General features: G+C 42.9%; 1 protein-coding gene across 3 annotated transcripts in view; it reads right to left on the bottom strand.

The window, feature by feature from the left end:
- Nucleotides 1-26041, bottom strand: part of STX18 (syntaxin 18) — a 120898-nt gene that overhangs the window by 17754 nt on the left and 77103 nt on the right. For all 3 annotated transcript variants that reach the window (XM_059923338.1, XM_059923339.1, XM_059923340.1), the window contains 4 exons: nucleotides 22918-23033; nucleotides 21077-21154; nucleotides 20851-20917; nucleotides 6649-6764 (listed from right to left, as the gene is read on the bottom strand). In XM_059923338.1, the coding sequence (XP_059779321.1) occupies nucleotides 6649-6764; nucleotides 20851-20917; nucleotides 21077-21154; nucleotides 22918-23033 (377 nt within the window). The remainder of the gene's footprint in view (nucleotides 1-6648; nucleotides 6765-20850; nucleotides 20918-21076; nucleotides 21155-22917; nucleotides 23034-26041) is intronic.

The raw sequence follows: 26041 nt of genomic DNA on the forward strand, positions 1-26041 counted from the left end.
AAACCTGAAAAGATAAGCAAAAAGACACCACATAGACCAGATTTTAAAAATCCTTCTGCTAACTGTAGATAACCTTAGCAAAATGTCCACGGACAGGAAGAAGCTGTCTTCCAACGGCACAGAGAAAAGGGCAGATACGCGACCCCTAAGAGGAACCAGCTGGGTGTGGGGGACGAGATTTACCTGCCAGCATCGAGGTGGGGACGGAGATGAAATGTCAAAGGCCCTGGAAAACTGGCAGCACCACAGAGGTCTGCGCAGGCTTCCCCCTCCCCACACATTCCCCTTAGGTGACGCATCCGGGCCCGCGGCTCTGAACTGCCTATGTCCTATGACTCCCAACGGCCTCCAGCCCTGAGTTCTTCCCTGAGCTCTAGGCTCGCTCCAACAACGGACTCACTATTTCCACCTGGAAATCCAATAGGCATCTCAGACCTCACGCGTGTAGCCAGAATATGATTCTGCTCCCTCCCACTCCTCCCGGCCTCGCTGCCGAACCTCATCATCCTCGCACCTTCCTCCTCTTGGTCGGTCCAGCCCAAACCTAGAAGTTGCCCTTGGTGGCTCTCTGTCTCTCACCTCTCGCGTCCTACCTACTGGCTAACCTTCAGTTCCCAAGTGTGAGCGGAGTTTGAGCCCTTGTCTCCACGGCCATCTCCGTCTCCACCACCACTTCCCTCAGGTGACACCTCGTCCCGCCGGCGTGTGGCCTCCTGCAATAGATTCCCAAGTCCGCTTGGTTCCTCTTTTTCTCACTCCACTCCAGCTCCACACGGTAGTCAGGGAGGTTTTAAATGTGAGCCAGGCCTTGTCACGCTCAGCTTCACAACCTCCAGGGCTCCTCACTACACAGACTCAGAGCTGAACCTTTGCCACGGCCTGTAGGGCCCTGTGTGATCAGGCCTCTGCCTCCATCTCTCACCCCTTCTTGCACCATTCTCACTGGTGCCTCCCTCTGTGAGTGTGAGTGTGTGCGTGTACATGTGTGTGCACGCATGTGGAAATATGCCAGCTCATTGCTCCCTCCTTGATCTTTTCACTGGCTGGTCCCTCTGCCTGGAGAACTTTTACCTGCAGGAAGGTTCTGATTTCTCCACATCCTGCAAACGCGCTTGTTATCATCTGCCCTTTTCATTCTAGCCATCCTGGTAGGTGTGAAGTGGAATCTCACTGTGCTTTTGATTTGCATTTCCCTGATTACTAATGATGTTGTGCATCTTTTTGTGTGCTTTTTGGCCATTTGTATTCCTTCCTCGGAGAGATTTCTATTCAGACCCTTTGCCCATTTTAAAATTGGGTTATCATTTTCTTATTGACTTGTAAAAGTTCTTTCCATGTTCTAGATATAGACCGCTTATCAGATATATGATTTTCAAATATTTTCTCCCATTCTGTGGGCTTTTTTCACTTTCTTTTTTTTTTAATCTTTAAAGCACAAAAGTTTTTAATTTTGGTGAAGGCCAGTTTATCTAATTTTTCCTTTTGTTGCCTGTGTTTTGGTGTCATATCCTTGTTCATCTTTTGTCAAATCTGAGGTCAGGAAGATTTAGCCGTATGCTTTCTTATAAGAGTTTTAGGGTTTTAGCTCTGTGTAGGCCTTTGGTCTATTTGAGTTACTCTTTTATAAATGGTGTGACTTAAGAGTCAAACTTTGTTCTTTTGCATGTGGATATCCAATTTTCCCAGCACCATTTGTTGAAGAGACCGTTCTTGCCCCCTTGAATGATCTTGGTCCCCTTGTTGGAACTCAGGTGACCAGAGCCACACGGTTTTAATTCTGGATTCTCAATTCTGTCCCATTGATCCATATGTCCATCCTTGTGCCAGTACCACACTGTCTTGATTACTGTTGCTTTGTAGTAAGTTTCGAAATTGGGAAGTGTGAGTCCTCCTACTTTGTTCTTTTCCAAGACTGTTTTGGTTATCCTGAGTTCTCTGCACTTCCTCATGTATTTTAGAATCAACTTGTCAATTTTCACAAAGGAATCAGCTGGGATTCTGAAGAGGAGGGCATTGTAACTGTAGATCATTTTGGGGTGTACTGCCATCTTTTTTTTAAAAATTTATTTATTTTTGGCTGTGTTGGGTCTTCGTTTCTGTGCGAGGGCTTTCTCTAGTTGCGGCGAGCGGGGGCCACTCTTCATCGCGGTGCGCGGGCCTCTCACTATGGCGGCCTCTCTTGTTGCGGAGCACAGGCTCCAGACGCGCAGGCTCAGTAGTTGTGGCTCACGGGCCTAGCTGCTCCGCGGCATGTGGGATTTTCCCAGACCAGGGCTTGAACCCGTGTCCCCTGCACTGGCAGGCAGATTCTCAACCACTGCACCACCAGGGAAGCCCCTGTACTGCCATCTTAACAACACTAATTCTTCTGATTCATGACCTTGGGATATTTTTCAATTTATTTGGATCATTTTTAATTTCTTTCAATAATGATCTGTAGCCTTCAAAGTATGTTTTACATTTTTGTTGAATTTATTCTTTTTGATGCTATCATAAAGGAATTGTTGCTTTTTAAATTCCATTTTTGGATTGTTCATTGAAAGTATACAGAAATGAAATCTCTGTATAATGGTTTTGTATCCTGCAACCTTGCTGAACTCATTTACTACTTTTCTTTTATTGGTGGATTCCTTAAAATTTTCTGTACACAATACCAGGCGGTTTGTGAATAGAAAAAACTTCCTTCCTAATCTAGACTTTCATTTCCTTTGCCTTCCTAATTGCCTTTGCTATCTTGGCCAGCCTACTAATTGACTTCCAGTACTCATTTGAAAAAGAATCCTGCCCAATCCTTAGTGTCAAGCAATGGATCTCTTCATAGCTGCTCTATGAACTAACGTAAAATGTGCTCTTTGTGGAGCCCTACTGCACATGCCAGACACTGCCTGGCCCTTTATACTAGCTCCTGAAGTGCTCACAACAAACGACAGCCACATGATACTATAGGAAAGTGGAGGCTCAGAGTTCAAATAACTTGTCCAAGGTCACGGTGCAGGACAGAGGCCAGACTGTGAAACCAAGGTTCACGACCCTTCCATGACATCAGACTGCAACCACTGCGCTTTCCCTTCCCTCACACTCGGAGGAAGGGATGGCCCATCTCCATGAACAGCAAATAGATAAAGGTGGGGTACAGCAATGGTAATAGCTTTCTTTTGGGAAAAACAAACAAAATGAAGTAGAAAAAGCCTGTTATATAGGCAGGAATTTGTACATAAAGTGTGCACATTTTTAACAAGCACTAATTCAGATTTTATTACCCTTTGGGACTCCACATAACCAAGGAAGAGATGACTCAGAAATGAGCATCACCAAATGACCATGGAGGAAAGAGCTGCCTGGTGGAGCTGTGGGGACAGTGAAGTGGAGCCAGAGGTGGCAGCAGGGGCCAGGATGCAGGGGAAAAAGCAAGAGAGGACCAAGATGGGGCGGGAGGAGTCCTGAGATGCATTTACAAAATGGGGGAAATGGTTCTCGGAACTGCCACTAAATGCTGCAGCTGGGACCTTGACGGCCTCCAGAGAGACACCCTTCACACCATTCTGCTCCTACACGCTGAGCAGAAGCTAAACTGGAGGGTTCTCTCAACATTCTGGTGGGCTGGCTTAGTCAGGAGATAACTTCGTGATTATAAAGCATCCCAATACTGACTTTAAGATAAAAATATAAACCGTGAGGAACAGCATTCTTTCACTGACCATTTGTTTTCTACCACCGAGAGGCATTAGGTTCCTTTTGCTTCAGGAAATATTTCCACAGCAACTAAAAGCAATCAGTGCTCCAAATAGAGTCTTCATTCATTCATTTTTTTCAACAAAGATTTAATGAGCACCTCCTATGTGCCAGGTATTGTTCTGGGTGCCAGTGTTACAGCACTGAACAAAGCACATACAGAAATTCCTGTCCTTGTGGAACTTATGTTTTAGTAGTGGAGACAGAGCATAAAGGATATAAATGAGTCAAACATATAGAAGGGCAGCGACAAGTGCCAGGGAGAAAGACAAAACAGGGAAGACCAGATCGGGAGGCTTAGTGCCTCATCCTCTTTCTACTGACCCTCATTCCTCAGGGATCCCAGCCTGTCTCATGGCATTGACGTGATCTAAAGACCTGTCCCCTGACCTCTAGACTCATAAACCCAACTTCCTGCTCAGCCTCTGTGCCAGGCATCCCTAAATTAACATACTCCACGCTGAGCTGACCTGCAGTCCCCGGCCTGCCCCTCCTCAGCCTCCCACATCTCAGTGAAGGGCAGCCACCTTCTTCCCACTGCCCACAACCACTGCAGCCTTCCTTGCCCCATCTCCTCCTCATGCCCCACATCCAGGGAGCACATTCTGTGGCTCAACTTTCAAAATATATCCAGAATCCTACCCCTTCTCCCCCACGTCCCTGCTCCCATGCTTGGTGTGGTGCACCATCACCTTGTTTCCAGGAGACTTTAGCAGCCTCCTAACTGTCCCTATTTTGCTTCTTGATCCCCTAAACAATCTATTTCAACAGAGCAGCCAGAGGGACCCTGCTCAAATGTAGTCCTCTGTGTGACAGTCCTCTGTGCAAGCATCCTGGTGGCCTCCCCCCTCACTCAGGGTAAACAGCTCTCCCGTGGCCCGGAAGGCCCCATGACCTTGGTGCCCTGGTACTTGCTCGCTTCCTGTCCCTCTGCTCTTCCCTTACTCTGCAGCCTCCCGGCTGCTCATCAGCACACCAGGCACTTCTGCTTCCTTTGCCTGCGACCCTCTTCCCACAGAGAGCCACATGGCTCACTCCTCACTGCCCTTGGGTCTCTACTGAAACCTCAAGGACTCCGACCTCTCCAGTGGGCCAAATCTCTATTACCAGGACCCTCTCTCTTATAGCGCAGACTGACTGTGTACCCAGTTGTGTAATATTCCATTACCATCTGTTCCCCTCTGGACTGCAAGCACATGTGCCTATTTTCTACTCGCTCCTGTATCCCCAACACCTAGCGCAGTGCCTGGCATAACAATTCTCAGTGTGAGCGAGGGACCCAGCAAGGGCAGACTCTCTTCACATGAGATTTACCCTCACCTGGGCCCCAAGACTCTGGACTGGCTTCTCCCCACTCTCAGCAGCCCTGACAATAGTTCATGAGTGAATGAATGGATGGATAAAGGGTCGAGCGGCTATATCTGGCAGGAGTAAATTTAGATATGATACCCCTATGTATTGTTTACGAAAAGCAGGGCCCCATCACTTTGTGACTGATGCTGGGGTTTTCCCTCATTAGGGACAAGTGGAGATGGGGATGGGAGGGTGTGTGCGAGGCCTCTGGCCTATGGGACAAGGCAGCCTCCAGAGAGGATGGGCTCAGGCTCGACAAAGAGTGACCCACACCAGGAATCCCAGTGCCGCCCTTATTTGTTATTTGACTTTTAGTAGGTTATATAATTTCTTCAAAGCTCTGTTTCCTCACACATAAAATGATGACAATAACACCTCAAAAGACTCAATGAGACTTGATTTGTTGACACCCCCAGTGGGTGCCCAGCACAATGAAGGGGGGGGGTCACTGAACGCCAGTCTCCTTGCCCTTCCCATAGAAGCTGTTTTCAGCCACAGAAAGGCCTCTGGCATCTTTCAGGCTCACAAAGCCCCAGATGCATTCTGAATTCCCTCACTTGTAATCTGCAGGGAATAAATTAGATGCAAGGGCAGCACAGATCCCCATGTAAATGCCAGGTCCACCATTTATGAACTTTTAACTTGGACAAGTTTCCCAGCCACTCAGAGCCTTTAAGAAGGCTCATCTTAAAAAAAAAAAAAGGTCATAAAATCCATCCCAGAGGGCTGCTACAAGGATGGTGGTGATGTCTGTGAAGATTCAGGACAGTGCCTAGCACCTGGGAGGCATGCAGTAAATGACAGCCATTGTGAGAGTACAGAAGAGGAGGCGAGGAAGACTCTTGGGCCTCAGCATCCTGGGATTCACACAAAGCAAAAGCTCATGTGCCTCTGAGGTACAGCAAACTAAGCATGCAACCCCTACACAGGGTGGCCACTCTGGCCAGACACATGGATTGAAGACGTCCCTGACAGCATTATATATATATTCCCCTATGTTTCCAGACTTTAGAGAGACACTGTATTTATCCAGCATCCACCATGTGTTAGGAGGCCGGCTAGCAAACATGAAGACAGGAAGTGTATAAACCCAGACTTGCATTTTGTCCTAGTGGCTCAATTGGCTGACAAGGGCGGCTGACACCACAGGCTCCGCCCAAGGCAGGATGGTCAGGTCCAGGCAAGGTCAGTGCTGACAGTGCGCTGCGTGGGTGGAGGGGAGGCAGCGCCCCACCGTTCCCGAGACTGACAGGCAAAGATCCCCATGATTCTTCTAGGTTCTAAGTCTCCAGTCCCCACCCCACTGGTGCGCAGCAACTCAGGCCCTTTCTCTGGACCTTGGCGGCTGCCAGGTGACTGGGGGATCCTCCCACCCCGCCCCTGTGGCGGCATTAAGATCCAACTGTGACCAAAAAAGACTGACACTTCCGTGTTTCCTTTGCTTTATGCAAATACTAACACCACAAGATGTCTGGGGCTGTGTTCCTTCTTTTTCTGCTTTGTATTTTGGCCAACGTGTCACAAGGAAGAGGCGCAAGGCAAGATTTTGATTTTAATTCATACCTGGAAATTCTTCAGTGACAGGTCTTTCTTCAGAGTCTTTTGAAGGATTCTGTGAAACTTTCTCAGAAGACATGGATTCTCTTGTCTTTGTATTTGGTTCTGGTTCCAGCTTAGATCTAAAGATAAAAAATTAGCAGTCATATCATTTACTTACACAACAGGATTCTGCCTGAAAGCAGAGAGGAGTCACACGTGGCCCTCACGCTTGCTCTGTGCCCTCTGGGGGAGAGCAGAGCCGCTGCCCTGGGCCCAGCGGCCATCCCCACACAGCTCTAGTGGGGCACTTACTACATGGCAGACCGCACACCCCCAGCCGTAGCACGCAGCAGGACGGGTGCCGTCAGGACGCGCCGAAAGAAAGGACACCGGAACAGCCCGACCTCCTGAACCCACACTCTACACGTGGGCAGCGAAGGCCGACTGCTCTAAGTTCAACAAACCCAAGAAGCTGGTTGTCTTACACCAATGCAAAAGTGTTGCTGACTACACACACGCACGTTATATAACAAATATGATATATAAGTAATATCTGAAAAGAACTGAACCGTAAAAGCCCAAGTCTTTAAATATCCACTGGGGGGCAAGGCCTTGACTCAGGTCCCTAAGCCTCAGCGCTCGGCACTGGCCCTGGGCTCCTCCCACAGTGTATTCTCTTCCACCCTCAGGGCCAGGTGCAACCTCACGCGCTCACAGAGGCCTCCTCTGACTCTCCTACCTAGAAGAGGCCTCCTCCTGTTACTAACCTGTGCCCCAGTGCCTGTCTGTCTTCCCCCCAGCAGTCACTGCAGTCTGGAATCACCCTGCTCGTTCATTTCTTTATTGTCTGTCTCACTCCACTGGAGTGCACGCTCTGAGAGCAGGGTACCTGACTTTGTAAGTCGTGGTTGCTGTGTGGCCCTAGGTTCTAGATGAGGGTGTGCCATTTAGTGTTTAATAAATATAGGTTGAATGAACGGATACTTTATAATTGTCAATAAATGGCTAATATGAGGAAAAACAACCCGGTTATGAAACAACGGGCCTTGTATTGGAATTCATACAGCGCTATGAAAATTCTAGGCAGATTGCTAAAAAGATCTAAGATAATTTCCACGTTACTAGGCAGAAAGACTAAAAATAAAAAGAACAATGTAAATGCATATAAGGATGATATAATCAATTCCAGCTAACATTTATTGAGGGCTTATCAGGTATTGGGCACTTTTCTAAGCACTATATATGCATAAATTTATTTAATGTCATACATCCCTATAAAGTAGTTACTAGTATTAATGGCCTTTTTACAGAGGAGGAAACTGAGGTATAGGGAAGTTAGGAAACTTGCCCAGGTCACATAGTTAGTAAATGGCTGGGGTGGGATGTGACCTTAGGGAACCCAAAACACAACAGACTAGTGTTCTAAGAAAGGCTGTTTCGGAAATGCTCCTCTACAACATTAACAAAAGAAATTTCAAAAGTAATTATAATATCAATCATGTTAAGTGTTCCAGTTACTATGGCTGAGTAACAGACCACTCTAAAATTTAGTGCCTTGAAACAATATTAATCATTTACCACCTATCGATGTTTCTGGGGTCAGGAATTTGGGAGCAGCTTGGCTGGGCGGTTCTGACTCATGAGGGTACCGTTATAGGGCAATGGGGCCCCACCATCTGAAGGCTTGACTGGGGCTGGAGGGTTCACTTCCAAGGAAGCTCATTCACACAGCTGTGTGTTGGTGCTGGGAGGAGCCCCATCTCTTCCTCATGGGGCCATGCTAATGTGTTACCTGGCATGGCAGCTGGCTTCCCCCAAAGAAAGCAGTCTCAGAGACTATGGTAAAAGCTTGAATGCCTTTTATAACAGCCTCAGCCTCAGTTTATAACAAACTGTCATTTCTGTCATATTCCACTGCCCAGGCAGTTGCAATGGTCCACTCAGGTTCAAGGAGAGGGAATACAGACCTCATATCTCCCGCTCAATGAAGCAGTAACAAAATCACATTTTAATAAGACCATGTGGAATGGGATATGTTTGGGTGCAGCCATCTTTGAAAAATACATCTGCTATTCTAAGTATCACAGATATGCACAAAGATATCGTTTCAAGGATATTCAGCACTGCTTATAATAACAAAAAAATGACTTAGATGTTCATCAAAAAGTACCTGGTTTAGAGTTGGAAGATACAACGAAAGAGAAGACTCCATTTTCAATAGCCAAAACAAAAAAGATTAAAAAACTAACAATAACAACAAAAATTGCAGCGTAAACTTAGCAAGAAAAGCCCAAAACTCACAGATGTTCTTGAAAGGTAAAAAAAATATACTGTAACAAATGAAAAGATATATCATGTTCTTGGATTGAAAAAAGAAATATCACAAAGCTGTTTGTTCTCCCTAATTTAAAAATATAATGTGATTCCAATAAAAATATCACCAGGTTCCCCCACCCCACCATCGTGAAGTCAGACAAGTCAATTATAAAATTCATTTGGAAACATGCAAGAATAGTCAGAAAAACTGTAAATAAATATTGAACTCCAGTTAATGATATACATGCTGAAGTATTTAAGGATAAGTGTACTGATGTTTGCAATTTATTTTGAAATGCATAAAAAATGCCAAATGGTGTTAACGCCTATGGAGGGAAATCTGGTAATATCTAGCAAAATTATATTTACTTTCTAACCCAGCAATATGACTTCTATGACTCTATCCCAAAGATACAGCAATAATATGAAAAGGTAGGTGCAAGGCTATTCATTGTAGCAATTTTGTAATTCAATTTTAATACAGCAAAATCCTGGAAACTAACCATATGTCCATCAACCTGAACTGGCTTAATAAACTCTGGAGTACTATGGAGCTGTAAGGAATGAAGAATACCTTTATATACTGCTATGGAGCAAATCAAGCAAGGTGAAGAGAAGTGCATATAGAAGGGAACTTCCATAATCTGATAAAAGACATCTACAAAAAGTCTACAGCTAACATCATACCTTATGGTGAAAGGCTAAATGTTTTTCCCTAAGATGAGAAAAAAGGTAGGGATGTAGTATACCTGGGCAACAAGAGAGGAGAGAGAACAATTACAAATCATTTTATGAGGCCAGCATTACCCTGATATGGAAATCTAACAAAGATATGACAAGAAAGGAAAATTAGACAAATACCTTCATGAACATAAATGCAAACATTCTTAACAAAATAGAAGCAAACTGAATTTAACAATGTATAAAAACAGCAATGCATCATGACCAAGTGGGGTTTATCCCAGGAATGCAGAGTTGGTTTAACATCTTAAAATCAATCAGTGTAATACACATTAACAGAAAAGAAGAAAAGCACATGATCATCTCATTAGATGCAGAAAAAGCATTTGAAAAATTCAAGATACCTTCACAATAAAATGTTTCAGCAAACTAGTACTAGAGAGTGTGCAGGAAAGGGTTGACGCAGCAGGTTTGGGTGTTGCAACTCTACACGTTACAAAGAAACTGGCCCTGGACCAGTTCCTGGGAGATAACCACCAAGCTCTTAGAACATCCTGCCTTATAAAGACTGTTTTTGTACCCCTGGGGCCTTGGACCACACCAGACAGTTTACACTAACAATGTGATTAATGTTGGGGTCTTCGACCAAGCTGTTTGAGTTTGACCTCTGGAGGGACTAGACTGATTAAAGTCAGCGGCTTGGGTGCTCCATGCATACATGACTGATCCCCAATGAAATCCTGTGGGCTTCCCTGGTTGACAAATACTGTGTACATGTTGTCCCACATCACACATTCTCATTGCTGGGAGAATTAAGCACTGTCCGTACTATTCCATTGGGAGGACAACAAGAAGCTTACATCTGGTGGCTCCTGGACTTTGCCTTATGTGCCTTTTACCTTTGCTGATCTTAATCTGTTTCTTTTCACTGTAATACTATACCATGAGTATAACAGATTTTCTGGGTTCTCTGAGTCCTTCTAGCAAATCATTAAACCTGAGGGCAGTCTTGGGAACCCCTGACAAAGAAGGGAATTTCCTAACCTGATGAAGAGCTACAGAATACCTATAGCTAACATCACACTTAATGTGAAGCAATAAATCCTTGCCCCGTAATTAGGAACAAGGCAAGGATGTCCATTCTAACCACTTCTATTCAACATGGTACTGGAGGCCCACATCCTAGGCAGTGCAATAAAGCAAGAAAAAGAAATAAAAGGCATAAAGATTATGTTATTTATATATGGCATTATTGTTTATGCAGAAAATTACACAGAATTTACAAAAAAGCTGCTAGAACTAATATGTGAATTAATTAAGGTTGCAGGACAGAAAGTATTTTGCAGATACAAAAATTAATTGTATTTTATATACACTAGCAATGAGAAATTGAAAAGGAAAATTAATAAAACAATACCACTTACAAGAGCTTCAAAAAATCTAGGAATAAATTTAACAAATGATGAGCAACACCTCTATGCTGAAAATGACAAAATATTGCTGAGAAAAAGAAATTTAAATATAAAGATAGAAATCAATGAAAAGATATACCATGCTTGTGGATAGATATTAAGATATCCATTCTCCCTAAATTTATATATAGGTTCGATATGATCCCTATAAAAATCCCAGCAGGTTTTCTGAAGAAGCTAACAAGCTGATTCTAAACTTTCTATGGAAATATACAAAGGATCTAGAATAGCAAAAACAATATTGAAAAAGCAGAAATTTGGTGGACTAACATCAGCTGACTTGAAGATTTACTACAACGCCACAGTAATCAAGATAGTGAGGTACCAGAATAAGAAAAATCTGATTAATAACACAGAATAAAGAGTCCAGAAACAGATATATATGTATGGTCAATTGATTTTTGACAAAGGTGCCAGTTCAATTCAATGAGGAAAAGAAAGTTGAAATATTGCTGGAATAAGTGGATATTTATATGGAATAAAATGAACCTCAACCTCATCTCACTGTATCAAAAAATTAATCTGAGATAGATGATGGGCCTAAACATAAAACCTAGAATCACAAAGATCCTAGAAGAAAACATGAAAGAATAGCTTGGTAGACAATATAAAAACAGATAAATTGGACTTCCTCAAAATTAAGAGTTTCTGCTCATCAAAGGACACCTTTAAGAAAATGAATAGACAAGCCACAGAACAGGGAAACATATTTGTAGCACATATCCAGCAAGGAACTTGTGTGCATGCTATACAAAAATAACTCCATTACAAGTCAACAATAAAAAGACAAACAATCCGGTAAAGAAATGGGTTCAAGACTTGAACAGACATCTCAAAGAAGAAAATATACGAATGGTCAATAAGCAGAGGAAAAGGTGCTCTAGACCAGTCTAGAGCAAGAGCTGAAAAAATTAGCTATTACTACCACTCTTACTACTGCTGCTACTATCACTGGGTAATAAGAAAAGGCAGAGGGGTTATATAGTCTTGTGAAATCCTAAAGAAATATACATTTTTTATTCTGACAAGATGCAGACCAATGGAGGAACAGAAGAAAACAGCTGACAAAATCCATTAATAATTCAAAAAATTCAGGGACTTCGCTGGTGGTCCAGTGGTTAAGACCCCGTGCTTCCACTGCAGGGGGCACGGGTCCGATCCCTGGTTTGGGAACTAAGATCCCACATGCTGCGTGGTGTGGCCAAAAATCTAAAAAAAAAAAAAAAAAAAAGAAAAAATCAAAAAATTCAGAGAAGGGAGAACACTGCTGTAATCAGTGCAAGGGACTCAGCAGCGTCTTCCAATTAGGGGCCAACTAGTGCTCATCCTCTGGGTTGGTGCTGTGGAGGGGGAAGGATTTGAGGAGTCTTGGTAGATCAGCAGGGGACAGGTCTCGGGGGGGCAGCCACAAGCTGCTTGAGTGTGCACAGCCTTGTCCTCAGCCATGTTCCTCAGTAGGACTGGCCTGATGTCCTCCTAGACTGTCTTGGCTGACAGGTTACTCCAGTAATTCCACACATCCATGGTGGTAGGAGACTGGGTCCTTAAACCATTGGCTGATTGACTGCCTGAGAAAGATAAATATGTTCAGAAATATGTTTGGAGACAAAAGTGGGCTTGGATCCTAGTCTGCAGCTTATCTGCAGAGTAGCCTCTAGTCTGCCACTTATCTGCAATGTGACAGGTTTTTTGTTTTGTTTTGTTGTTTTAAATCCTCTTTGTCTGAGTTTTCTTCATCTGCAAAATGAATTAAATAGCGCTTTTCTAAAAAAAGGTTCTTGTCAACATTTAATGAGATCACCCGTGACAACAGACCTAGCATAGAGGTTGGCGTGCAGTAGGTGCTGCCCTGGCTCACCTTGTAAGCACTGGGCCTCAGTTTCCATATCTGTAGAGCAGCTTCCAGTATCTTCTGTTCCAACCAATAAAACAAGGTTCATTCTGCCTTTTTCCGTTTCACATCTTAGATAATAAGAAACCTGGCTTCTGGTATCCTTCCAATATTAACACTCAAAGTCATTGCAAAGACTAAATAACACAGCAGACCAAAAAAAAAGTACTATGGAAAAGGTAAGTACTTTATAAATTCTTACTGCTACTAATTCAGAGAGTAGAAATAACTGGGGGCTTCTCAGGGGAAGTGTCACTTAGGCAAACTCTTGAAAGAGGAGTAAAGTTTTGCCAGGCACAGAAAAGCAGAAAGGATATTCTAGGCATAAAGAACCTAGGTGTGGAATTGCTGGGCCATTGGGTGGTCATTTAACTTTGGAGAACTATTTGGCTGGTTCTTTTTTTTTTTTTTTTTATAAATTGGTTGTTAATATACTTTTCTTTTCTTTTTCTTAAATTTCTTTTTATTTACTTATTTGGTTGCACTGGGTCTTAGTTGCGGCAGGCGGGCTCCTTAGTTGCGGCTCGCCAGCTCCTTAGTTGTGGCATGTGAAATCTTAGTTGTGGCATGCATGTGGGATCTAGTTCCCTGACTAGGGATCGAACCCGGGCCCCCTGCATTGGGAGCGTGAAGTCTTACCACTGCACCACCAGGGAAGTCCCTGGCTGGTTCTAATAAAGAGTTACTTTATTAGAAGTAACTAGCCATAAATCAGAGTTCCAATTATTAACCAGCCATAAATGAGAGTTCCAGTTGCTGCATATCCTCCCTAACATTTATCACTTTTATTTTAGCCATTCTAACATGTGTGAAATGGGATCTTGTGGGGTTTTATTTTATTGTGAAATAATCACGTGCAGAGAAGTCTGTAGTACGAAGAACGCTTTTTCCTGAACCATTGGAGAGTAAGTTGCCAACCTGATGCTCCTTCACCTCTGAATATTTTAGTATTTCCTAGAAACAAGAGTATTCTTTGATACAGTCAGAATACAACCATCCATATCAGGAAATTCACATTGATACATTTCTCCCATCCTCTCCCTAGACCCCATTCTAATTTGACCAGATCTCAATAATATCCTTTGTAAGAAAAAAATTCAGTTCAGAGTCACACACTGACTGCATCTAGTTGTCATTTCTCTTTAGTCTCCTTTGGATTGAACAGATCTTAGCCTTTCCTTGAGTTTCAAATCCTTGATACACAATAACGTGCCAGTTATTCTGTAAGACATCCCTCAGTTTGAGTTTGTCTGACCTTTCCTTGCGGTTGGATTCAGGTTATGCATCTCTGGTGTAAAAACAATATGATATGATAGAAGTGATATTCTATTTCTATACTTCTCATTTCATCCTATCAGGCTGTACATGATTTCACTTTGATCACTTGATTAAGGTAGTGGCCGTAACCGTAAAGTTACTCTTTCCCTCTTTGTAATTAATAAGTCCTGGGGGAGGGACTGCTTAGATACTATGCAATTATCAATTTCAAACTTTCAATTTACTCATTTATTTATTCCTCTCTAGATGGGCTCATGATGCCCTACTTTATTCAATGGGTTATAATCTGCTACCATGTATTTTGACGCTCCAATTGTCTCTAATTTGGTCAGCGGAAGCCCCTTCAAACTGGCTTATGTCCTTTTTGCATGTCCCCATCACTCTCTGAGCCGTTCCTTGCTTTCTGGCCCAACAAAATGGTCCAGGCTCATTTTATACTTTCCCTGACCCAGCCCCAGAATCAGCCATTTCTCCAAGGAGCGCTGGTTCCTGGAAGCTGAAATTGCTATTAAAAGGCCAAGATCTGAGTGCTAAGTATTCTCATTGCTACTGGGATGTCGGTGCGTCCAGGCCCTCTCAGTGGACAGAACCAGAAAATATGTGTATGTGTTTGCAGATCTAGACACGCATACACATTTACAACCATATTTCATTTCTATATCTACCTATGTAAAATGAAAACCATGAGTTCACACCAGTACTTTTCATTCCAATTCCATTTCCCTTTCACTCCCCTGAGAGTGTGAAACCTGGCTCCCATTATCCGTATATACTTATTATTTGATCAGTCCCCCTTGTACACTACCAACTTGCCACCTCCACTGCCACTCCTCCCCCATGTGGACACGCCCCTGTCCTTGCTCACTGCCCATGTTGAGCCACCCCTCCTCAGCTTGCTCAGACTCTGACCTGCCCTGGGAAATGACAGCTCCCCGAAGCTGCAGACTCGCGCCTTACTGTGCCCCACTCCATGGCTGCAGGACTGAATTGTTCAGGAAGGAGAGGGGCTTAACTGACTTTTAAATAAAGGGTTCCATTAATGTCTGTCGCCCTTTGTGTCCAGGGTATGCTAATGTGCCAGTTTTTAATTTAAAATGAATAAAAGACTGCAATGCAGCAGACGTAGATGAAGTTGAGTGCTTTTTTTTTTTTTTTTAAGTGATAAAAACAGATCTAATTATATACAGAATGTCTACTGAGACCCTCAGGGAAATTACAGATTAACTAGTTGAAGGTAATTTGAAAAAAGCAATTTTTAAAAAGTCATCAGAAAGATCAGTTTATGCTCCATGATTTACTTAAATTGACTTCTCTAACTGAAAGCTGAGCATTTCATAACAGCAATCAAAACAGTTTCCACCTGGCCAACATCTGTTTCCAGGTCCCTTATTTGAAAGACTTTGGGATTTTATTTAAAACTTAAGAACAGGAAGAGATAGAAGAGAGGGAGAGAAACAGATTTTCCAGTTTTAAAACAAGAAAATATGTGGAAGAAGTTCTTTGCAAACCTTAAATAAAGCCCTATACAAATATTAGAGAAAAATGATTAATATTCCAGAGTCAGGCATAGCTCTTCTACTTCTTTTATGCCCCCAACAAAGACTCTGGGTAGAAAGGAGATATTTTTGATACCTAATATTATCGCACTCTCATTTCAAAGATGGCTTTCAGTCTAAGGTATGCACTCTGGCACAGGTACCCTCTGCTCCCACAGAGCGGGAATATCTCACACTACCTTAAGCCATCTTCACACTTACAGATATTTACTGGGCATCTACTCCATACTGGGTGATTTTCAGGCCAGTGCTACTCAAAGTATGGTCCGCAGACTAGTATGAGACTATGAACTGTTTGTTACTGGTCTGCTATGAATAAGTACAAAAATGAAGAATAAGCATATAGAAACTTGTATAGCAATTTGATACTGCCATTTAATCAGGGGGCTCCTGTCTCTGAACAGGGTATAGACCACTTCAGGTGTTGTCAAACTACTGTGGTGGCTCACCAGCAGCACAAGCTATGAACTTGACCTGCGCAGTGGAACGTGACACATCAGTCCCCGATGGACTGCAAAGAACACACAACAAGAATGCGGTCCTTCACCTCAGAGAGTTTGGTCTAAGCCAGGGTCAGCATGCTTTTCCTGTAAAGGGCCAGATGAGAAATACTGGAGGCTTTGTGAAAGAACATATATGGTCTCTATCCCCATATTCTTCTTTTTTTCTTTTGCTTCTTGTTTTACAAACATCTAAAAGTATAAAAACCATGTTCACCTTGAGGGCTGTACAAAAACAGGCTAGATTTGGCCTACAGGCCATAGTTTGCTGGTCCCCTGTTCTAGGTGGTGAATAAGACAAAATCACAGGTGGGGGAAATATGGAGAGGTTGGTAAAAGGGTACAAACTTTCAATTATAAGATGAACAAGGTCTAAGGATCTAATGTACAACATGATGACTATAGCTCATAACACTGTATCGTATAACTGAAATTTGCTAAGAGAAAAGAACTTAAATGTTCTCAGCAAAAAAAACCCCAAAAAACCCCTGCTATATAAAAAATAAATAAAATAAAATACAAAAATTCAAAAAAAAATAAATAAATAGGTAAAAAAATGATAAATATATGAGGTTATGAATGTGTTAATTAACTAGATGGGCAGGAATCCTTTCATAATGCATACATAAATCAAATTACTACAGTGTACTCTTTAAATATTTTAAAATTTTGTATGTCAAATACAAAAAAGCTGAAATTAAAAAAAAACACACAAAATCATTGCTATGGACTTAGTATCACATCATATCACTTCTTGTTTTCTTCATCTCTATCATCATTATCATCCCCAACATTGGCAAAATTTATTGAGCTGTTACGATGTGTAGGATACCGGGTTAGGGGCTGTGGATATAAAGAGGTAAAAGACAAAATTCTGCCTTCACCAAGCTTCCAATCTAGTTGGAATGAGAGGACCAAATCATAAATAATACTATGAATACATTCTTTAAGTACCAAATAAGTATGGCGAGCATGTGTTGTTAAGTATACCAATTTTTCTTTAAAGGAGAAGGAAAAATGGAATGCAGCAAAATTTTTATCTTTTGTAACCAACCTAAGGGAGTAAATAATAAATAACTCAAGGTCATACACCTGGCCATGGGGTTGGGCACTATTTCTAAAGTGTGTTTGCCAGGTGTTTCAAGAGTAAAAGGCTCCACAGTGAGCAGGGCTCTCTCTTAGAAAGACGTAATCAAGGCACAGGGTCAGTGTAAAGACTCAAGGAACTCTATTATACACTAAGGGTTTCTCAGACTTGTTTGACCATGGAACCTGTTTACAGAGTAACACTTATTTTATTTAGGTTGCCAGGATTTCCTCAGAATATCATAGGAAATTCTCACTTGCATTATCCTTTAGAATTAATAGTAGGATTAGACAATATTCTGATAATTAACTTCAAGCTACAATGATAAATTCAGAAGGTGCTGTAAACTTGTCTAGACTTCCTATCTGTTGTTTCATAACCTGTGCAATGTTAGAAGAAACATAATCTTTCAGGCAATATGTTTTATCAATCTCAAGTCTCCCTTAAAGCAGAACAAATAGCCAAAAGTTCCCACTCTAAGAATATCACTGTACTAGTGAAAAGTGATGTGTTCAAATGATGGGCCAAAACCCATCAAACTTTAAAGTAAGGTTAGCCATGGGTAGATTCAGGATCAGACGACTCACCCACCACTGAATAAGAAAGAAATAGCAATTTGAAGAGAAGCCCTACTATTTTAAGTTTGGATGTGTTCCTGGATTTCTGTGTAGTTTATTACGCCTAAACAAAGAAAATGCTCTGAACTAGTGAAAAACAATATCAGAGGTTAGTTTTAATTTCCAGATCGCCATCTTACACCTCTTCCCAGGAAAAAGAAAGGCGATTGATACACAACCTGATTACTTTCTGGAAAGGGGAAATGTTTCTGATGTTTTAAATTAGAGCATATACCCAGGAGGGCATCTGTTGGCTATTTCAACTTAAATCTTAACCAAAATATTAGTGCTTTCAGGTGATCAGGAGGATATGGGTGTATGTCAAACCCTTTGGGGATGACAAGGTCACCTGTGCCAATGCTGTGTCTATACTGCCCACAACCTGTCCATTTTATAAGCTCTCAATACGCAGACCTGAGGATCCTGTAATGAGTGTCTGTGCCCCATTCCTTCCTTCACTCAAGAACCCTTAACTGAGCACCTACGTTGTGCTAGGCTCTGACTAAGGCACTGGGACCACAGAGAGAAAAGACACAATGGTCCCTGTCTTCAAAGGACTCTCAGTCTCATAGCAGGAGGAAGAACAGAGGTGAGACCCCATCAAGAGTTATCACCATCCGCATGTTCAGCTTAAGGCAACTAACAGCAGGTGCAACTGTCAACTCAGGTAGCACAGTGCCTAGGGATGGGTGAAGTGAGTTACATTTGACAATGGTGCATCCTTCTAAGAAATGGAGCAGGCATGGAGAGAAAACCCCAGAAAGCTCGGCTGAGACTATGTCTGCCTTCATGGGCAAAACGTTTTTACCCTGTTTGGAATAAGAGCCCTTTGGTGTGAGAGATTAGTCTGATATTACCATTCTATGAAAATAAACACCATCAGAGAATAACTTTTCCCTTATACTGTGAAAGATTTAAAATACGAAACTATCAGACTGCCCCTTTACTAACAAATATGCTTTTCTTTCACCAAGAAAAAAAACAAACACGAGAGTAGCAACAATGCCATAAAACATGAGAACTTGGGTTTCTCAAATTTATTTTATAAGAATGATTTTTAACAATAACCATCACCAATGAAAACAAAATAATACAAAAACAAAGACCCCACCAATCCAACTTGACAATGGAAACAACTCTACTTACAGCCAAATTATCTTCAGGAAACTTGCCATTCATTCATTCATTCCACAGTCCTTACTGAGTGGCTTCCCTAGACTGGGACAGGCATCATGCTGCTCACTGGGCTAAGGGGGCGTACTAGCCGCTTTTCCAAGAGTGGAAGTGTCACACCTGACCATGACAACGCGCAGGGAACCTACATAGGAAGGAGCCACTAATATGGCGCGTGGGAACTGCGAAAGTCCTTAAAGAGCAAGCAACATCTTAACCGGGGCTGGAAGGATGAATAGGAATTTGCTTGCCACATGAATGGGGGGACAGGGGCAGAGAATATAAGTTTATATGTGAAGGGTATTCTGGGCAGAGACATCAGCAAGGATTAAGGCATAAAAATTTAAAAGAACAAGGCCTCTTTAGAACACAAAGTAGTCAGGTATAGTCAGAGCATAAATCCACGGAGACCAACTAGGAAACAAATCATTACGGGCCTGGAATGTCATGCTGTGAAGTTTAGCTTTGTTAAGACACTAGAGCAAGGGAGTGATAAAAGTATATGTGTTTTAGGCAGATGCCTTCTGGGGTAAGGTGAGGAAAGAACTAGAAGGGAGGGCTGGACTACATTGTGAAGGGTCACACAGTTATTTCCCTCAAGGTCCTCTGCTCAAAGTAATTGGCACAGGGCAGCTATCTGACAGGAGACGAGGATGAACTTCACTGCCTAAATGAGAACAATTCCCATCTGATCTTAATTTGTCCAAACCTCTGCTGAGAACCAGGAACTGAGGAGGCAGCTGCAAAAGCCCCTTCTCACTTTACTCAAGGTACCTGTTAAGTCTCAAGTGTCAAGGTCCGCCTGAGATAAGGAAGCAGAATTGGCATCTCTCGCTCTGGTGGGTGTGAGACCCAGTGACCACGCACCATCTCGATGATAAATCACACACCATCAAGGCCCTAACTTCTCCTCCAGGACTTGCTTTGGGCAAATACTCTGCCTGCCCTCCTGCCTGAGCCTGGGCTGCTTCCTTCCTCTCTAATCCCTTACCCAGATTATTTTCTTTCAACATCCAACACAAAGCCCATTGTTTGAGAAATCTGCCCTGGTTAACCTGACATTCAAATCTGAGTTCAGCTATGTGATACCGGGCAAGTAACCCAAATTCCCTGAGCCTCAATTTCCTCTATAATATGGGATACTAATACTTTTTAATAGAGTGGCTGTGAGGACTAAATGAAATAAACATAGTGCCTGACACATGGTAAATGCTTAAGAGCAGTTAATAGTATAAGTTAACATATATTAACCACTCACGGCAAGTGTTTTACCTATATCAACTCATTTTGTTCTCACAACAACCCAACAAGGTAGGTATTATAAATCTTTCCATTTTACAAATGAGGAAACTAAGGCACAGAGAAGTTAAGCAATCTTCCCATAGTCACACAGCAAAGCCAGGATTTGAACACAGGCTGCCTGCCTGCAAGCTGGAGCTCTTAGGTCCTAGGCTTTGCTACTCAATGGTACCAGTCCCCACTCTGAACTTGCTACTGATCTCACTAATTATGACATATCCTGATTAAGTTAGCTTATTTTTCATGTTTATATAGCAACCCAGTCTGACTCTAAGGCACAGTGCTCTACAAACTTTAGTTGCTGTTATTATCATTACTATTATTAATTAAAGAACACCAATGGAGACAATACTTACAATCTTTTCTTGTCCACCACTCGCTTAACTCGGATGGCTCTTTGTTCTGAGTAAAGTTTACATACTCCTGTTCAGGGGAAAATACCAGAGACCACTTAGAACTGCGTCTCAGGCAAAGGTATCATTAAATACAATGAGACAGGACAGTCTTCAGCTAGCAAAGCTAAATGTTGCATCCCATCTATTGTGAAATGCCACATTTGACCTTTAAGATAAAATGAAATACTTTTTAAGTAATCTTCAATGAAATCCAAAACAGCACTCCTGTGCTCCTTCACTTGCTGGGAATGTATCTCCTTGTGGGCTGTAACAGAAAAGGACAATATTCAGGGCTCTGTATTCAATTATACAGAAGAACAATTCATCATCTTCCTCACAACAGTTTCTTTATTAGAAGTATTCTTAAAAATACAGCTATAAAACAAGTCTTGTGTCAAGTGACATTACATTTTTAAAAGAGTAAGATTTATTAGGCTTTGTGAGAGCAAAAGATTAAACCTGCAGAAAAAATAGTCAAATAATTTATGGTTTATTATAGCACGTAGGGATCGCATTTGACACGGCCCTCTTCTTGAGTGCTGACCCCGTTCATATTAACAGCGTCCAACGCTCAAGCTGACCTTCAAGTAACATGTTTAAATTAAACTCAGAGCACACACGCCCCCTCTGCCTGCCTGTTTTTCAGCTTGGAATGCTCCGTCCTCTCCCTTCAGCCATTCACATTTCCTTTAGACACCGAGTCAAACCTTCCTTCTCCAGGAAACCTTGAGTCACTGAGCCACAAGGATGCCTTTCTTCTGTGAACCATCACTTCTTCTTAGAGTCTGTGCCAGTTATTTTGCTAGGACAGCTCCGGTTTATGAGAGACTGAGTACCTACCACGTGCAGGCACCCTGTTAGTACTTTACACAACTCACTGCTAATGATCCAAACAATCCAAAAGGCAATTATAATTATGCCTGTTTTACACATGAAGAAACTAAGGCTCAGAGTCAATAAGGAGGACAAGGTCACGTGGTTTGGTACTTAATTCCTCATTTTATTAATGTTCATGTTTTTTCTAGGTTATCTCAATGAATGTCCTTAAGGGTAGGGGGCATGATCTGTTTCTACCATAGGGCCGCGTAATCTGAGATTCACATGAGGAATTTAGCGGATCCATGAAATCATACACAAAATTTTGTGCATACGTATATTTTTTTCCTGGCAGGAATATCTATAGCTTTCAACAGATTCTCCAGGTTGTCCATGGAAGCTTCCCAAACGAAAGTCTGTGTCAAGCACAATAGCATCTGGCCACTTGAACTCTATGCTATGTTAATGTAATCTGTATCTGCCTAAGCAAATTAAAAAAGAATCAAGGAAGCCATCTCAGTCCCTCAGTAAGAATTAAACATCAGTGAAAGTGAGATGATAATAGTAACCCTAATGCTAGCTATTGTTCTAAGGATGCTATGAGAATTCTCATAACAACCCTAAGAAATATACCTAAGAAATATACGCTAAGAAATATCTCCATTTTATAGATGAAGAAACTGAGACCCAGGGCGATTAAGTGACTTGCCAAAGGCCATATGGCCAGAACATGGTGGAGCTGGGGTGGGTACATAAGCAGCCAAGGCTCCAGAGCCTTCCTCTTAACCACGAGAGTCTGATACTACAGTTTACTTTAATACTCTAAGTAGAGAGTTTAGAGGCCTTGCATCCTTGTCCACATGCCATCAACTGCTGCCCCTCTCAGTGCCACCCAGAACACAGGCACACATGCACACACCTCCACACACGATTCATCTTCTCTGATCCTGGCCCCTTGGTAAATTTTTGGTTCTGTCTGGAGAGGTCCTTTCCGCCTCCCTCTTCCCATCTGTTTAACTTGAATTCATGGCCTTTTCATTACTTTTAACAGCTTAGGTTAAAACACTAATCAGGAAAAAAGAATTTTAAAGTTCTGAAACCTAAATCGAAATAAGAACACAAAAGGAGAGCTTTACGCGGCTGTGCCATATGCATCGTGTAAGTACTTAATTGAGTCACAGCTGGCTGGCTGCATCTTTCGGGGCACGGCACCTTGTGTTCTCAGTTGCTGGATCGCTTCTGAGCAGGTCCTCATGAATGTCTGAGCATCCTGGTCTATCTGGTCTCGTTCTGTGTCCGTCATTCTCCCATATTCAGACATGACATGGCTAACAAAGAGAGAGAGGGGGACAAAATTAAAGGGCAGCAGCAAATGACCACACATGGAGTCACGGGGTGTGAAAGGAAGAACAAAGTTCCCTGTTGCAGTGACGTTTAAGCTGAGACTTGAAGGATGAGGAGGAACTGGCCAGGCTAAGAGGTGGGAGAACGCTCTAGACAGTAGAACCAACGCTTACGAAGGCCGTCAGGTAGGAAAAGCTTCCTGCAGACCAAACTGGAGCAGGCCAGGCCAGCGAGGGAGTGTGGCGGGCCTGGAGTGGAATCAGGGGCCGGAGCACACAGGCCTTGTTAAGAGTGTGGGCTTTGACTTTGAGAACAGCGGGGCAGCGACTGACGGCTGTCACACAGCACACTGACAGAGTCGGAGTCCCCCAGAGGAACCCCTGGGGGCTGCATGGAGAGCGCTGCGGGGACACCGTTTGTGAAGAGCTGCTTCAGGTTGGCATTTCTCCCGTGTTCACGAGCGGTCTTCAAAACTCACAATGAAAGAGCTTTTAGAACCATTTCACTTCCCCTGATAATCAGTTGAAACTCTAAAGTTACTGAACAAGTAAGGGTGCCCACTTTCAGTAATGCTGCACCCTGAAGCTGCTGTAGTTATATCGCTGTGCTCATTTCTGTAAGACATGGGTGGGTGCTGCAGCATTATTATGAACAGTGATGAGATACCCCGGACACTACAGCTGAAATTCAGAATCACAAAATGTCAAGTTAAAAGGGACCTTAGATAATCATTCCATTTCCACCCACCAGCCGCACAAGCTCCCGTTCCCATTCTGAGAATAAAATATAAAGTCCTGATATTCCCAACCTCCACCTGTGACCATACTTGCTGCCTCTCGCCCCCATTCACTTCGCTCCAGTCACACTGGCCTCCTTGCTGTCCCCCAATCAGACACACAGCCTTCGGCAGCCTGGACTCTCGCCCAGCAGATGCCTGCCCTCTCTCGGCCTTCGTATCTCTGCTCACACGGCCTGATCAGAGCCAGCCCCCCGACCACCCCCTGTGCCGCACCCAGCACTCGCCCTCAGTGGTGGTCAGTGCCTATGTTGGTTATTTTTAGTTTTTATTTTTTTTAGTCTCCCTAATTCTTTTGTTTTAAATTGAAGTATAGTTGATTTATAATGTTGTGTTAGTTTGAGGTGTACAGCAGTGATTCAGTTATACAGATTCTTCAGTTATACAGATTCTTTTCCATTATAGATTACTGCAAGATGTTGAATATAGTTCCCTGTGTGTACAGTAGTTCCTTGTTGTTTATTTTATATATAGCAGTATGTATCTGCTAATTCCCAAACTCCTAATTTATCCCTCCTTATCCCTTTCCCCTTTGGTAGCCCCTTTGTTTTCTGTTTCTGTTTAGTAAATAAGTTTATTTGTACCAATTTTTTAGATTCCACATATAAGTGATATCATATGATATTTGTCTTTCTCTGTCTGACTTACTACACTTAGTATGATAACCTCTAGGTCCATCCATGTGGCTGCAAATGGCATTATTTCATTCTAATTTATGGTTGAGTAACATTCCATTGTATATATATATATATACCACATCTTCTTTATCCATTCATCTGTTGATGGGCATTTAGGTTGCTTCCATGTCTCAGCTGTTGTAAACAGTCTGTGCTGGTTATTAAGTCACTGTCTCTCAGCTTCAAAGCCGCCCTCCCACACTCTGCTTTGTGATGTGAGGGCTGCAGCTCCCAAAATCACACTACTCCTCTCCGACTGTACGTTCCTTACCTGGCTTGTTTTCCTTTACAGCACTCTGAAATAGTAACTTCCATCTCCTCCCAGGAGAATGTAAGCTTCATGAAAGCAGGGACTTTGTCTCGTTCACTTCTGTTTCCCCAGTACCTAAAAATGCTGTCCCACACACAGTAGGTGTGCTAACATTAGCTAAGCACTTAGTATGCACCAGACACTATTCTCGGTGACTTACATGTATTTTATTTACTTATTAATCCTCGCAATTCATTCATTCACTCACTTGTATACTAATCCCCCATATGTCAGGCACTGTGGCAGGGCTGGGGGTTCAAAGTTAATTAAGTAAGGCTCATTTCTGATTCCCACAGAGGGTACCACACCACAGGGGAGACTGGCACAGACACGGGGGGCACAAGGAACGGCGGTGGATGGCACTGGTCTGAAAGTGGACTGTGGGACCCATGCGGGGAGTGGTCAGTTCATGCAGGGGAGGTGCTGGGCAGGTGGAGAGGAACAGTCTCTACACAGGGGACAGCGGGAGAAGACCTGCTCCAAATCCCCAGCTTGTGGGTCATGGTTGGAATGACCACATAACGTATGATCTACAACAGGACACATCTGAGAATGAAAGGGAAAACAGAAGTATACCAGGTGGTCCCTGTAAACCAAGCATCCTAGCTATGGACCTCTGGGACCCCCTGATTTATTTCAAGGGGCAGCACATCACATGCACCCGGTCAGTGTCTCCACACTGAATGTGTCTAGCATATGTCTACACAATTTTCCAAAGGAATGCAGACGGTATTATGATAAGTACACATTTATTTAAAGTTACCAAATGTGCATTAGCTGTTTCTTCAGTATCAATAGGTTTCCCCCAAATACAACAATCATACAAAATACAAATATGCCACTATCAACTGGAAAGGAGTCCCTGCGGTACAGAAGGTGGGGACTGCCGGCTGGCGTAGTCACTGGAGGATTTTAAACAGAGGAATCTGCATTTTGCATGGGGTCTTCTGTGGTCGCTGGCCTGGAGGTGGATGAAATCAGACCCCAGTTAAGAGGGCGCTGAGCATCCAGGAAGAGATGAACAGAGCCTGGGCAAGGCCATGTCAGTGGGGGAGAGGAAGCATAACAGATCTGAGAGAGATCTCATAGGTTGGGTCTACAAGACCGGGCTGACTGAGTGTGGAGGTAAATGAGGAGACGCCTAGGACACAGAGCACAGAAGAAAGCACAGGTGTGGAAGGAACGATGGTAAGGTGCGGGGCCAAAGAT

Source organism: Balaenoptera ricei, chromosome 5, assembly GCF_028023285.1.
Source record: "Balaenoptera ricei isolate mBalRic1 chromosome 5, mBalRic1.hap2, whole genome shotgun sequence".
Taxonomy (NCBI): domain Eukaryota; kingdom Metazoa; phylum Chordata; class Mammalia; order Artiodactyla; family Balaenopteridae; genus Balaenoptera; species Balaenoptera ricei.